The sequence below is a fragment of the Photinus pyralis genome, unplaced genomic scaffold (assembly GCF_008802855.1).
Source record: "Photinus pyralis isolate 1611_PpyrPB1 unplaced genomic scaffold, Ppyr1.3 Ppyr1.4_LG2, whole genome shotgun sequence".
Classification (NCBI taxonomy): domain Eukaryota; kingdom Metazoa; phylum Arthropoda; class Insecta; order Coleoptera; family Lampyridae; genus Photinus; species Photinus pyralis.
The window spans coordinates 36,365,033-36,379,307 of record NW_022170403.1 but is presented as its reverse complement, the minus strand read 5'-3'; the positions used below and the strand labels follow the sequence as shown (position 1 = coordinate 36,379,307).

Sequence of the window (14,275 nt, the reverse complement as noted above, 5' to 3'; positions counted from 1 at the left end):
CTGAGAGCTTCCACCCTGTATATACAACTTACGACGATACATGCATTTTTGAGAGTTGGCAACCATGCAATTTCTAGGTGGGAAAAAGCTGCCTGCGGCATCTAAAGCTTAAAAATCACGATCGGGGGTTACCTTTGGCATCTTGTTTTGAATGGCGGTCGTGAACGCGTCGCTCCACAAATGTTTGTTGTTCTTTTGTGTTATTTAATGCAGGTAGTAGTAATTTTTGCATTTCTTTTATATCGTATTTCAGTTTTGTACGCCACATTTTATATTTTATATTTTGATTACTTGGTCTTGTCCCTGAAGTAACATTCATGTAAGTTTTGATTTTATTTTAATATGCGGAAATTACCGATTCGTTTGATGTATGTACTGACTTGTTGTTTGTTACTAACAAGTAACAATTTTCTCCGTGAATTAAGCAGTCGCGGGGGTGGTAAAAACTGTAACCATTTGAAGTACGACACCTAATTCCGTGATTGTCTTCGATATCCAACTGTAGACTCGAAACCCCGAAACCAGGGGCAGGTTACCCATCTTGCCGGAGCGGAATTACGCTAATCAAAGCTCTTCAGTTTAGAATCTATGTGCGATAAATGAGTGGCGATTCAATATTCAATGGAATAGTCATTCGGATGGCCATTTTTAAACGTTGCCGGGTTGACTTTATTTCCGTGTCCTTGTAGTGTGAAAAACCCGGTTTCGACGCCTGCGTAGTAGGACGGTCTCTCGTATTACTTTCGCTGTAAGGTGTGTTGCCTATCCTTAGAAGTAACGTCACAATAACCTAAAAAAACAATCGCTTTTTAGGTCAGATTCGGTTCTTCCAATTGCAGCATCTACTGTAACTAATCTAATAACTCGAGGTACAGTGACTTTATAGCTTAGAGACAGTGGTGACAACAGAGTGTCTAATTTTTGATTGGTGATTGAGTTCTGCGGCCATTTTGCATCAAATTTCGCAATAAAAATGATTGTTGTGTTGTTTTATATATCGATAATTGTACTAATAAAACGCTTATTAAATATTCATTCACAGTAGGTGTAACGCCACCGTGTCTGAAGTAAGTTGGCTACTCCTTAATATTGTATTGTAGTATACACCATATATATTATATATGGTATACACAACACATGTCATACGTGTATTGGGTGTTGCCTACTTTCCAATTTGAATGTTTGATGCAAAATGGCGGCTGAACTCCTATTGTCTCCACTGTCTCTATAAAGTCACTATAAAGGTACTCGATAGCTACCCAAGCGAAACACTGGTATCAGACTGCCGCCACACGAAATAGACCGTCATAAGACCATCCTTAGAGAAGGGCCATAGTCTACGGGACCATCATAGTCCTTTTGGCGGGAGTTTGTAGATAAAGGATTATCAAGGAAAAAACCATAGACATATGCTTACTCACATGTCTATGGGAAAAACCTTTGATTATATACTACAGGGAAAAACCAGCACTATGAAGAGGTGGCTCACCACATTCTTTGTGAGCACTCGTCCAAATGTGAGAATCAATGTTGAGGGAATCCTGGCCGAATGTGGTCACTAAAGGTGCGCATACATATGCGAGCCGACCCGTTTGCGAACTGCTCAAAAACTATTTTTTGAAATTATTTTTACAACGAACTTCCAACCATCCATGGAAAAGCCAGCAGTCATCGGTCTGTGGTACTTCAGATCAACACGTTTTCGCTTGCGAGCGGAAGAAAAACAACGAACTTCACAGAAACACTTCCCAATGAACTGCGAATCTCTTTGTGTTCGTAAAAAAACGGTTCGCCACGAACTGCTCAGGGAACGGTTCGCGACCGCTTACAAATCTCGTCCTAATCTAACGAACCGGTTGTTCGGGAACGGTTCACGAACAGTTCGGCTCGCATATGTCTAAGCACCTTAAGGCGACGCGCACGCTCAAAATTGAACCATTTGATCAATTTTGAGGGTACCTTGAGTTGAGCGTGAGCTTCGCGCCTTAGTATGAAGCAAGCTTACTCACGTATGTGTCCTCAAGTTGGCCACACACGTGGGAGTAACACTGGAGGTCGTACAAAGAGCTAAAAAAGAAGGCCTATGTGTCAGTGGGTAAGCGTAAGTTCACCCTCTGTTCGCAATCTAGACAAGTGGGCACTGGTTCGTGATAATGAATAGTATGAAGAATGAATGTATGAAAATTGTCCCATTAACATAACCTCTAATATTTTGAAAATTTTAGTGCACCATAAAATGAATTGTGAAAGTCTCACATGGAACCACCATTGAAACCAAACGAGGCAGACTGTTGTAACTCCGGTTGCAATCCGTGCATTTTTGACGTATACGAAGATCAATTAAACAAGTACCTCAACAAACAACTATACATTTCCGACGCAAGAAATTGCCTCTCGCAAACCGCTTACACCGCCTTCACACTTAAGGAAATAAAACCGCATGCGAAGAATACGTTTATTTACACATTTCGGTACGGAAACACACCTGATAACTGCAACCGTGTACTTTACAAACCCGGACAGCACCTGTTGATGAAAGCCGACGACAATGCAGTTCAGTTCACCAGAGCTTACACGCCAATACCCGGCGATGGTACTGATCTGCTTTCCTTTACAGTTTTAGTGAAATTGTACGAGAACGGAGCCATGTCCGCTTTCTTTCGAAATTTACGGATGAACGACGATGTACTGTGGCGCGGGCCTTACGGTGATTATGAAGTCGATTACGGCCTAAGTCGTCTGCTGCTAATTGCGCAAGGTACGGGAATCGCTCCGCTCTACACAATTGCGCATGACATTCTCCACAATGAGAGCTGCGAGACGTTCGTGCACTTATTCCTGTGCTCCAGAACGGAAGACGACATTCCGCTAAGGGACGAACTATATCAGCTCGCGTCGTACTGGAACTTCACGTACGAAATTTTTCTATCGCAAGCCACTCGGGTGAGGTGCAAGTATAACGAGACAGTACACGATTTTCGACTCTCCTCCAATGAAATTGAAGCGTACTTTCTTAGAATTTCGGATGACAGGTTGCAGGTTTTAATTTGTGGCAGCGACGCTTTTAACGTTGACGTTTCTCGGTTGGTCACCGAATGCAAGACGGACGGCACCGAAATCGTCGCGCTCTAATCCTACGGTAACGGGCACGAGATGTGCTGAAAAAACATCGTTAAATCGTCTCAAATCCGCAGATCGATTGCTCACCTTCTCGCAGTTCGGGCATTCGCCGTGTAACTCGTTGAAGGTCTGCCTGGTTTTCGCCGCGATCGAAACCAGCCACTGAAATAAGTCGTGTTAGTCAAACTTTTTGTGGGGAAAAAGGAAGCTGAAAATAAATGATTAGGATTTTTGAAATTTTTATTAAGAGAGGATAGGGGGGGGGGGAGAAAGTTGGAAGCTGTCGGTTTCAACAGGATGGTGCACCCGCACATAACCTATAAACCTACCCTGGAAAATTTGTTCAAAAGCTATTCCCGCACAATTAGGCCGTTGTATGCGGGTGCACCATCCTGTTGAAACCAACAATATTCGTAATAAAAAATGCCACCCAGTACGTACAGTATGCACTTTTTTAAGAATCATAAAAAACACCCTGTATATAGTAAAGTAAAAATATATACATAATATAATTTCCTGACAGCAATTCATTAGAAGTTTTGTGGTTAGGAAAAACATAGGAATCTGAAATTTTGGGTTGTTTTTATGTTAGGTGTATCAAATATTAATTCTTTAGGAATTCCAGTGGAGTCTATGATTCGAGATTATATTAATTTACTCGAAACCATCCTAATATCCCAATACAAACATCTAATTTTGCTATAAAGTTTAATATTAATTTGTGGGCTGGTTTTTTTTCTTGGTCAGTTCTTTTTTCCCCAGTCTATTTTTATATTTGCACTTGGTGAACTACCACTTTCGTTACCTTGTAAAATATTTTCAAAATCGCCTCCATCTTATTTCGGAAGTCGCTATTAACTTTGTTATTTTAAAAGGAACACACCCAGTAAGTATATTATTTCATTTTTGGATATTGATCGTTTTGAATTTTTCTTTAACACTACGCCTTTTGCCCATATTCGAACAACGCTCGTCGGGTCTGCTATTATCTATATAAATAAAAATGAATGTTTCTGTGTCTGTGTCTTATGCCTATCTAAACCGTCCTTCCGATTGCGATTAAACTTTGAGGAATGGTTGGACGTATGTCCGCGCGAAAGTTTCTCAGTTAGTAAAACACGTTCCGAAATTCTCACGGGAACGGGAACAACAAAAAATCAGGATTTTATGTTTTACAGTCAAAAAGAGACTACATATAGAATTTAAAGGATTTAAGGTGTAGGTGCTCCGAAAGAACTTCCCGAAGTTCCCAAGGGAACGGGGTACGGGATTTCCCAAAGGCGGTACGAAGTTCGCCGGAACTACTAGTATGGTATATTTTTCAAAACTGTAACCACCAATGCAAATTAGAGTTTAATTGTTGCCTGTAAAAGGGTGTCATCATAAAAGTGCACGTAATAAGGTACTTTTTATTTGGTATCAGCACATATAATAATTTTTGTGTCACCCTGTAAGTATGTTGAATTTCAATTTAGTTTAAATAATCGCGTAGTACTTTGCTTTTATTTTATTGTTCATTTAGTTTTGCTAAAATTATCTCATTTAAATCAGGTCGTTGCGATAAAAAATTTGTTATCGCTGCGTGAGCTTGTTAGTTTCAAGATAAGCAGGTTTCGCCGATAGGAAAACCCAGATGTTTAATTTCGAAGACGCAAATTCAAATAGAGGAGATGCGGAAACTGAGAAAGGGAAGGTTTTAAATAGCAGAGGAAAACGTGAATCGTTTGAGGAGTGTTGTGACGTGTGCAATGGTGCGGCCATCAAGTGCACGCCAGGTTTTTCAAGTCAGTCTGCACCGCGTCACCACGTCATTATGTAACGCGCGTCCGGCTCACGACCCGACTGTATCATTGTTGTAACACAGTATCAATAAATGCATACTTATATGCAGTAATCGTGTTTACATATTTAATAATTCTTATGGAAATACTGCATTATTTACTATCTATAATCACTATGATTAGTCAATATTAAAAAAAAAAGGTTCAGGGTATCGATTCCCGAAGTTAGTCGATATGCTCTGTGATGTGCATGTGATGTGACCGGCTGCCATGACGTCACGATCGTATACGATAGGGATAAGTTCAAGTTTAGCTGCATTCCCGAATCGTGGACAAACTTTATGTGCTAACCAATCCAAGCATTACGGATACTGTTATTAATAACCAGAGAAAATCCTCTAACAATTTCATGTTTTAATTCACAGAAAATATGTGAATGTATAGGTTAGGGCACTGAATAACCCCTAGCAAAACAGCTGCAAGATCCGTCCTGTAGCTGCTACTGCGCATGCCTTTCACGCAACGAGTGGACTAGACCAGTCGTTCCGTTCGATCAACTTTTCGCTCGATGTGGTAGGTTCGAGAATGCAGTGACATTCACGTTCACATCAAGGTCAGTCGATGTGAACAAAGCACATCTTCGGGAATCGACACCCAGATAGAGTTCAGATTATCGTCGACATCAAAGACCGGACATTTTTTTGTTAGGTTAATATAGTGGAATTCACAGAAACATCACTTTTTTAGATTCCAGATCGCAGTTACGCCCCCTAGCGACCATTTCAGGAACTTAAAAATATTTTCCAGGTTTTTCTCATGGCTGTTTTAGTAATGACTTTTTTTACCGCAAGCCTCTACGATGGATAGGTTTTCAGATACAGTACCTCGCATTCTTAGTTGGCCACCCTGTACTTAGGCAACACACTATACACTTCAATCAATGTAAACGGCACTTCTTTCGTAGTGTACCTATTTTCAAAGGTGCCCAGTATTTTATTTTACAGATTTTTTCTAAAAATAATGTTTGTTTTCTTTCGGCGGTTTTTCTGCCACAATTGTTTCTTCTCTGTTAAGTAATTATAATAATTGATAAAAAGAATTTTGTGGATGGTTAAAAATTACAAAAATAAACAAAATAGCATCTCATATGGATTATAGTGACTTTATAGAGACTGTGGCAACAATAGAGACTCTAACTTTTGATTGGTTGTTGAGATCGACGGCCATGTTGCATCGAGAATATATGATTTTGAATTGTAGTGTATGCAACACGTCATACGTGTATTGCGTGCTGCCTACTTCTAATTCAAATTTTCGATGCAACATGACGGCTAGGCTTCTATTGTCGCCATTGTCTATCTAGTCAATTGTAATATGAACGTAACAGTGATAGTAAAAGCCATTTGCAACAGATGGCACTAAAGTAAATTTAATAAATTTGAATTTTCTAACTGCTATGAAACCTTTCCACAGAACGCTGCAACCCCCCCCCCCCCCCCATCCATTATCATTCACCTTACAACACAATTACCTGATATAGACATTCGACATGAAAAACTTGCTCACAAGAAGGATTAGTGCAAACTATCTCCGGCAATTTCTGATTGAGCCTCGACGAAAAGCAAATACAACACTCGCCCGTACTAAAAAGAACCACTTCCCCACGATCTAGGGTCGGCTTAGGTGGGAAATGTTCCATTTCTAAAAGTGCACCATTCAGAAACTTGCGAAACCTTCCACAAACCCACCCAGCAACCTCAAGATCTCATCGAAAGTGTCCGCCTTATAATCCCAATTCTCCACATTGCTCGAAACCTTACTCCGGAAGCTGTTCGTCAGACGTTCGGGACCTAAAAACTGCAAGCTCGGTATTCCGTCAGGCTTCCACGGGTCGACGGTGATCACAACGGAAATACTGCTATCTGTAAAACACAACAGCTGTAAATGTAATCGTGGTAGGAGGATACCGTACCGAACGCGATACGACGATAGCAGTCCTTTGGCTTCGGCGTTTCCGGATCCAAAACCCACGCCGCTGAATCGAACCTGTCCATTAGATACAAGTACGGTTGCAGTTCCTCGATCGCCTTGACAAACGTCTCGTATAGAACGCTCAACGACGCGCTGGGCTTCGCAAAATCGTCTCTGTCCGGGAGATCATGACGAGCAATCCTAAACGTACCATCAATCGCTACGGTCAGTGCGTGTTGACGATCGCACTCGTCCAGTGTCGTGATTGATACCTCCGACAGGTCGGGCGTGATCACGCAACTCTGCAGGTTGATGTAAAATTCGCGAAACTCTGCGTATTCGGTTAGCACTTGTCTGTAGAAGTCCGCCAAATTTTTTTTAATTGCGGAGGAGGTTTTGGACGATATTGTTTCCGAAAGTGCGTCCAAAAAGTTAAGTGGATTCGTATAGATGTCGGACAGGTGATCGATGTCTTGTCGAAATGTGGACAGTTTCTCATTGATCTCTAAGAAAGGTTTGCCGTTTACTTGCGATAGATGAATTTCGTAGTCGGTCCTCTAAAATTAAACGTTTTGAATGATGTTTTTTTGAGGTTAGGATTGCGATACGTTTATATTTAAATAGCCGTCGAACTCTGTCAGTTGACCATTTCTTGGTAGCAAGGAAGGAAATTTTAACAATAATTGTATTGCTTCGTTCATTTTGAGCTTTGTACTATTATTATACACATATTTTTAATTTATTTAGGAAGAAATAGCAGTAAATAAATATTTAAAGTGAGCGAGTGAGAGAAAAAACCAAGTGTGATGTGATTTGACAAAGATCGCGATATGGATGTGGTTATTGGACCTTCCTCGGTTCTAAAAGTAAACTCCATCTATCGTGTTTGGTTTCTGGCCGTTTGCACCGACAAATTTAAAGGGAGCTTAGCTTAAGCGTACAATAGTTTAAAATCCGTGGCAACTATAATCCCAAACGGCGATTAATCTTCGATCATACAATCCTAGATCAAGCTTAGTAGACAGAATGAAAAACGGCATCGTTCTAACACTCGTCGTTTCCGAAAACGCGCCAAAATAAGAGAAAGTGCAATTTATTACCAATTTAGAGGGGCGAAGGGGGGGGGGTGAGACTCGACGTCTCTGAAGCCCAGTTCAACTACCTAGGTACCTACATAAAACCAAACACACGAGGTGGTTTTAGACGGCATTCCGGCCTACAGCATTCGCCAAATCTGACTTTTCATGTAGCATTTGCAGTCCTCATGACTGATCCATCTCACTATTTTTAGATCTTTACGGTGATCTATTTCTTTCGAAAACTGGGTCAATTTTTCTCGTATGGATGCAAGACGCCCATAATTCCTGAATCATTAGTCACCAATCCAAGTGGCCAATCCAATATTCGGAAAACCATATACGTATACCATGCGATCAAAAATGAGTTGCTGTCGAGTCACCTTTGGAATTTTTTTTAATGTTTCGTTTCCGAGTTTTGGTTTAGTCTGGGTCTCCCTGTAGCTGGTGAAGATTCCCACGGGAACGATAAAACATGGAATTAAGACAGAGAGTAAAGTTTATGCGCGTACGAAGTCGCGGGGGTAAAAGCTAATTGTTGATAGATATGCCTAACAATAATTCATACTACTACCCCTATGAAATATTGATTTCTATTTCGCCTTTTTTTAATTTATTTCACGAACCAAGGCATCGAATTCGAATCGAATTAAATAAAAGACAGAACTTTTGTGCGTAAGAAATGACAAGAACAAATTATTTATTATTCAACAATGTATTCAGTCTTCAATGTCAGCAATTATAACAATGTTAGTCTGTATAGGGAGGAAATGGTGGATAGATTTAGTTTTTGCCGAGTTAGCTTTTCGAGTTCCCACAGGTTCATTTTTGTCTTTGAGTTCACTTTGCTTTGGGTAATCAGTTAGTATGTGTTCCCTGTAACAGAAAGGTAATGTACTTAGTTGTAATTGATTTATATTGTAGATTATGTTGCCTTCAGCTAGTTGTAATGCAGGGTAAAGTGATTCTTGAATTTGGTGTAATTTGCTTTCAAGGTAAAAGTGGTTCCTGTTTGATTTGTTGAAGATTGGCCAGTTATCAATTTTCATTTGTTGATTTAAACCCATTTAGATTGATTAGCAACTTCAATTCTTTGTGTATGAATCGGCCTTTTTTGAGTGTAATTAACCGTTGCAGAGGTACATGCCGGAGTGATAAAGATACTTAGCGGCATGTATTTCGAACGACAACTTTAGTCTAAGGTTACCGTATCCAGGATCTTAGATACCTGCTAGATTGGAGGAGGTCTGGCTAATTAATGATGTTTATTTTATGCACTTTATGTAAAGAGACTTCGGAATGTATCTTTCACACATGAGAAAGGATTGAAGGTGCTTTTTAAATCTACTTGTGATGGCCATCCTTTAACTTATCAAGTTTGTATTGTATTAACGTCAGATTTCAATCTATCCAATTCGATTACTCGGATTATTATTCTTTGTATAACTATTGTAGCTGTGTTGCAAAATGTGTTTAGCGCTTAGACCATATAGTACATGGACTGCTAATTGTAACTAAAATATGGTCAAGGACATCGCCTGGGTATGTGAGTTTCAGGGTAAACGAATCTGTCCGAAGCTATCCGATTAAAAACGATTTGACACTGTCAACCTATAAATTAACAAACGTCAATTAATTAATTGCCTAGATATGCCAAAAAAGCAAACCTATTCTTATTTGTGGACGTGTAGAAGATAATCAAGAGTATTTAAAGCTTCCCGTACTACTCGGTAGTTATGGAAGATGCTCTTTACGCGATGCAAGTGGTGTTTAAACGACTTTAGTTTACACTGAGATTCACATACCCACGACTACAGTGCCCTCTACCCGTGACCATCCATTTTGTATTGAAAGCATAGGGCTAATAGCAGTCCATGTACTATATGGTCTAAGGTTTAGCGTATCCAATGTTACCTATCATTCTCCAGATTTTCCCTCTAGATTTCACCTCTGTGAACAGTGAGTCGGAATTTTTTTTAGCACGGTTCTTTTGTCCGACGAGTTCTAGGGGAACCTGGCACTTTTTGGCTTTAAATGTATTCTGTCTAAATTTGTAGGATGTCTTTCGGCCTTTTGATTCATGTTTACACTTTTGATCGGTTCTTTAATAAACTTTATTTGTGTTTCAAATTCAATTAAGCGTATTATTTGCGTTCCGCCTTTCCGATAATTAGCATGGGTACGAGTGAGTGCAACCTGGCCTTCCACACCGTAGGGGTTCCGGCTATTGTCGAGTGCGAGGTTTGTGTTACTACGCAGGTGTTCCGAGTTCGTGTTTTTCCCGCTTTCGTTAGTGCGGGAGCTGTCGACTTGGGTACATCACAATAGGAAACATGCGAATGGTGTGGCTCTACTCTAGCCTTTAGATAACATAATAATTTAACACGAAAAGTACATGTGAGAATGCCATAATAGTAAGTATTCATGTGAAAATCGATTATCGCTCAAGCAAAACATATTTTAAATGGTGGAAATGTTAATGAGAGGCCCCTAAATATCTCGCACTGCTAAGATGCCAAGAACTGTAATCTGCACGAGACGAGACGAGTATTATTAGGTACTTACTCCACGGAGACAGAATGAACCACTCACTCACACACACAAACATCGAAACATCAAATAAGAGAGCCCCCCTTCGTATAGCTGACGCACAAGAACTGCAGCGCGCCACGAATAAGAAAGTAACATACAGCGAACAATCAAACTGTATTAGGTACTTCCCTCGCGGAATAGTTACGAATCAATCGTACAGAGCAACATCGCACTGATAATCAACTCCTCGTGAATACAGAAATAAATACTTAGTAAAACAAAATAATGGCATAATCTGTACAGTATAACAAACACGATTCATCTAACGGTACTCAAAACTAAAATCACATTCCAACACGAAATCTATTTAATTTCCTTCATGGAGGACCATGTTGATTTTGCAAAGGGTAAATTGTTAAATTAAATTTGCCGCTTTCATTATTTCACCCACCGATCTTGTACTTGTATGACTATGATGCGCACCATGCGCTCGCTCTCTTTTCGCTGCTGTATGTCAACCCACAATGTACTAATAAAGTACTGCTCTTTTTGTTATTACGCTGCCTTTATTCACAACCCCAAATTTAACATAAATTCCTTTCTTCGTCTACTCTAAATCCTCAACAATTAAGAAATGCATTCATCCAAATCCATGATATACTGATAACTCTGTGATACGACTGTAGGGTTATAAGTAAAAGCTTCATTCACAATGCTAGAATTAGCAATTACCAGTTAGAAGGTGATTTATTTTTTCAACGTTGCTGTTAGTAAAAAAATGGAAACTGTAGTGTACTTAACCTCCAGGTTCTACGTTAACTTCACACTACAATAACACGGAAATAAAAGTCGACCGGGCAACGTTTAAAAATGGCCACCCGATTGACTATTGACATCACAAAAAGTAGCAGGTAAACTTCAAGAAGAAACATATAGGTTAAAGACAAGTTTTGGGAATTATGGGTCAGGTAAGCAGGTATCAAGATTCTAAGAAAGGGTAAAATGCACAGGATGTGACTCACCTTTGGTGCAATAAGTAAGTCCTTTTTTAAAAGCAAGATGGAAAATTACAGGGCTTTGTAGGCAAATTTAACTAAAAACGATACGTGGAAATTATTGAATCGCCACTCTTTTATCGCACATAGATTCTAAACTGAAGAGCTTTGATTAGCGTAATCCCGCTCCTGCAAGATAGGTAACCCGCCCCTGATGGTTTCGGGGCTTCTAGCCTACAGTTGAATATCGAAGACAATCACGGAATTAGGTGTCGTAACTCAATTTTGACTACAGTTTTTACCACTTCCTGACTGCTTGCTTCATTCACGGCGAAAATGTTAGTTACAAACAACAAGTCAGTAAATACATCAAACGAATCGGTAATTTCAACATATTAAAATAAAATGATCAAAACTTATATGAATGTTACTTCGGGGACAAGACCAAGTAATAAACATCAATAAAAATAAATTAAGCAAGCATTACACCAAAAACGTAAACAATTACAAAATAGCATAACGGTATCACATATGTGATTCTGCATGCGGTTAAACCAAGTAAGTTTCAAAAACAAAGATTGAAACACAAAAAATATAAAATGCGGCATACAAATACGATATAAATAAATGCAAAAATTGCTACCTGCATTAAAAGACAAAATAACAACAAACATTTATGGAACGACGCGTTTACGACCGCCATTCAAGACAAGATGCCCAAACGTAACCCACATGGCCACATTCGTGCTTTCTAAATGGCGCAAGCTTTTTCCCACCTAGAAATTGCATGGTTGCCAACTCTCAGAAATGTATGTATCGTCGTAAGTTGTATATACAAGGTGGAACCTTTCAAATCTTGTTACTGTTGTTAATTAAGATACCTACAGAGGACGTTGCTGTCACAATTAACGAGCTAATTTTGTGTATTGTGAATGATGATGTTTTGTTAATTTCTACGTTATGTGTAATTTCTAATTGTAATTGCTAATTCTTGCATTGCGAATGAAGCTTTACGTTTGAAAAATTTAAAATAGTTCAATATCAGACAGTCAACTTAGTAAACTATAATAGCAAACTTACATAAAGTTTCTATCGCACTCTAACAATATAAATTTGTTGTCATGGCGCCGTTGAAATTCTTTTTTGACCATTGAAATCAGTTAAGCTGCGTTCACAGCCTCCAATTAATGTTTATAATTAATGAGTGAAATTATTACGTCAACTTTACGTAATGGAAACATTCGCAATGCATGAAATTAATATGTGAAATTAGTATATAAGCAGTGTCGCCATCTATACAACAGAGAGGTTAATACGGCAACTTTAACCATATCTTGTAACGCAAGCACAAAAATCGGGCCTAATCCTAACGCGGCAAGGTATTTTTCTGTTCTCCACATTCATTGTAGACGTAACAACATCAAAACAAAAACGGCATGGTTATGTTGACTGTCATATAAAAGCTCGCATGCGTACCTCTGTTAATTTCAGTAAAATTAAGCGACAAAGTTTGCAGTTTGCAAACTTCTGCGTTAAGTATTAATTCTAACGATTAATTTTCAATATCGTGAATGTTGCCCTTTAAAATACATAGCTTAAACGTTTACGCTAATTTTGAATGGTTATTGTGCGTATTAATTTTAAGGTTGTGAATGTTACTTTAGAATCGACGAGACGTTGGGCGTCGATTCCCGAAGATGTGTTTTGTTCACATCGACTGACCTTGATGTGAACGTCAATGCCACTGCATTCTCGAATCTACCACATCGAGCGAAAAGTTGATCGAACGCAACGACTGGTCTAGACCACTCGTTGCGTGAAAGTCATGCGCAGTTGCAGCTACAGGACGGATCTTGCAGCTGTTTTGCTATAGAGGTTATTCAGTGCCCTAACCTATAAATTCACATATTTTCTGTGAAATAAAACATGGAATTGTTCGAGGATTTTCTGGTTATTAATAGCAGTATCCATAATGCAAAAACAAAACAAAATACAAAACTGACAAATGACAGTCCAATTCTTGTCTGTGATTGGTTAGCGCATAAAGTTTGTCCACGATTCGGGAATGCAGCTAAACTTGAACTTATCCCTATCGTATACGATCATGACGTCATGGCAGCCGGTCACATCACATGCACATCACGGAGCATATCGACTAACTTCGGGAATCGATGCCCTGGTTAGGTTACATAGATTTTTGGTAAACATTTAAGCTGCATTCACAACTTCCAATTAATGTTTATAATTAATGAGTGAAATTATTTAACTTTACGCAAAGCAATCATTCGCAATGCCTGAAATTAATACGCGAAATTAATGTGTAAGCGGTGTCGCCACCTGCGTACCGGCGAGGCAATTGGTTATTGGTTAATTGTTTATGCAACAGCTTTCAACATAACCTTGTAGCGCAAGCACAAGAATCAGTGTTTGTGTTAATAAGTGTCTTTTACCTATAACTAGCCTTATCCTAAGGTGGCAAGATACTTTTTTCTGTTCGCCACATTCATATTGTATATATAAACAAAATCCAAACAAACTTTTGCGTTAAGTATTAATTTCGACGATTAATTTTCTATATTGTGAATGTTAGTGTGCGTTTACAATGAACGTATACGTAAGAAATACATAAAACGTAAAAATTTCGCAAAGTTGAACTGAATAGAAACATACGAAGGTGTTTACAATGAACGTAATTTTTACGTACGTATATGTAAGCAATATGTAAGTCTTGCCCATAGTCGTAAAGGTTGAAAATGTTTCAAAGTTACGTACGGTCAAAGATCATACTACTTGTAGTATG

The 14,275-nt window shown here is 39.0% G+C and overlaps 2 protein-coding genes and 1 long non-coding RNA gene across 3 annotated transcripts; 1 reads left to right on the top strand and 2 right to left on the bottom strand.

The window, feature by feature from the left end:
* The first annotated feature begins 1,643 nt into the window (after window positions 1–1,643).
* LOC116163019 (NADH-cytochrome b5 reductase-like) lies at window positions 1,644–3,410 on the top strand. Its single transcript, XM_031476839.1, has 2 exons — window positions 1,644–2,175; window positions 2,226–3,410. The coding sequence occupies exon 2, from the start codon at window positions 2,257–2,259 to the stop codon at window positions 3,130–3,132; it is 876 nt and encodes a 291-aa protein (XP_031332699.1). The 5' UTR covers window positions 1,644–2,175; window positions 2,226–2,256; the 3' UTR covers window positions 3,133–3,410.
* LOC116163018 (E3 ubiquitin-protein ligase FANCL) lies at window positions 2,442–7,871 on the bottom strand. Its single transcript, XM_031476838.1, has 6 exons — window positions 7,481–7,871; window positions 6,874–7,429; window positions 6,650–6,823; window positions 6,433–6,602; window positions 3,208–3,282; window positions 2,442–3,158 (listed from the first exon to the last, which is right to left on the bottom strand). The coding sequence occupies exons 1-6, from the start codon at window positions 7,571–7,573 to the stop codon at window positions 3,135–3,137; spliced, it is 1,092 nt and encodes a 363-aa protein (XP_031332698.1). The 5' UTR covers window positions 7,574–7,871; the 3' UTR covers window positions 2,442–3,134.
* A 1,362-nt stretch (window positions 7,872–9,233) lies between these two features.
* On the bottom strand, window positions 9,234–10,217 carry LOC116163020. Its single transcript, XR_004143661.1, has 2 exons — window positions 9,616–10,217; window positions 9,234–9,559 (listed from the first exon to the last, which is right to left on the bottom strand). It is a non-coding gene; the product is annotated as an uncharacterized LOC116163020 (long non-coding RNA).
* Between the last annotated feature and the right edge of the window lie 4,058 nt (window positions 10,218–14,275).

What these genes read in the sequence shown, in the direction of transcription:
- LOC116163019 (XM_031476839.1), top strand. Translation starts at nt 2,257, where the DNA reads ATGGAACCACCATTGAAACCAAACGAGGCAGACTGTTGTAACTCCGGT.
- LOC116163018 (XM_031476838.1), bottom strand. Translation starts at nt 7,573, where the DNA reads ATGAACGAAGCAATACAATTATTGTTAAAATTTCCTTCCTTGCTACCA. An exon ending in ACGGCTATTTAAATATAAAC is followed by an intron (nt 7,430 to 7,480) that starts GTATCGCAATCC and finishes GTTTAATTTTAG; the next exon opens with AGGACCGACTACGAAATTCA. An exon ending in AATGCCCGAACTGCGAGAAG is followed by an intron (nt 3,159 to 3,207) that starts GTGAGCAATCGA and finishes ATGTTTTTTCAG; the next exon opens with CACATCTCGTGCCCGTTACC.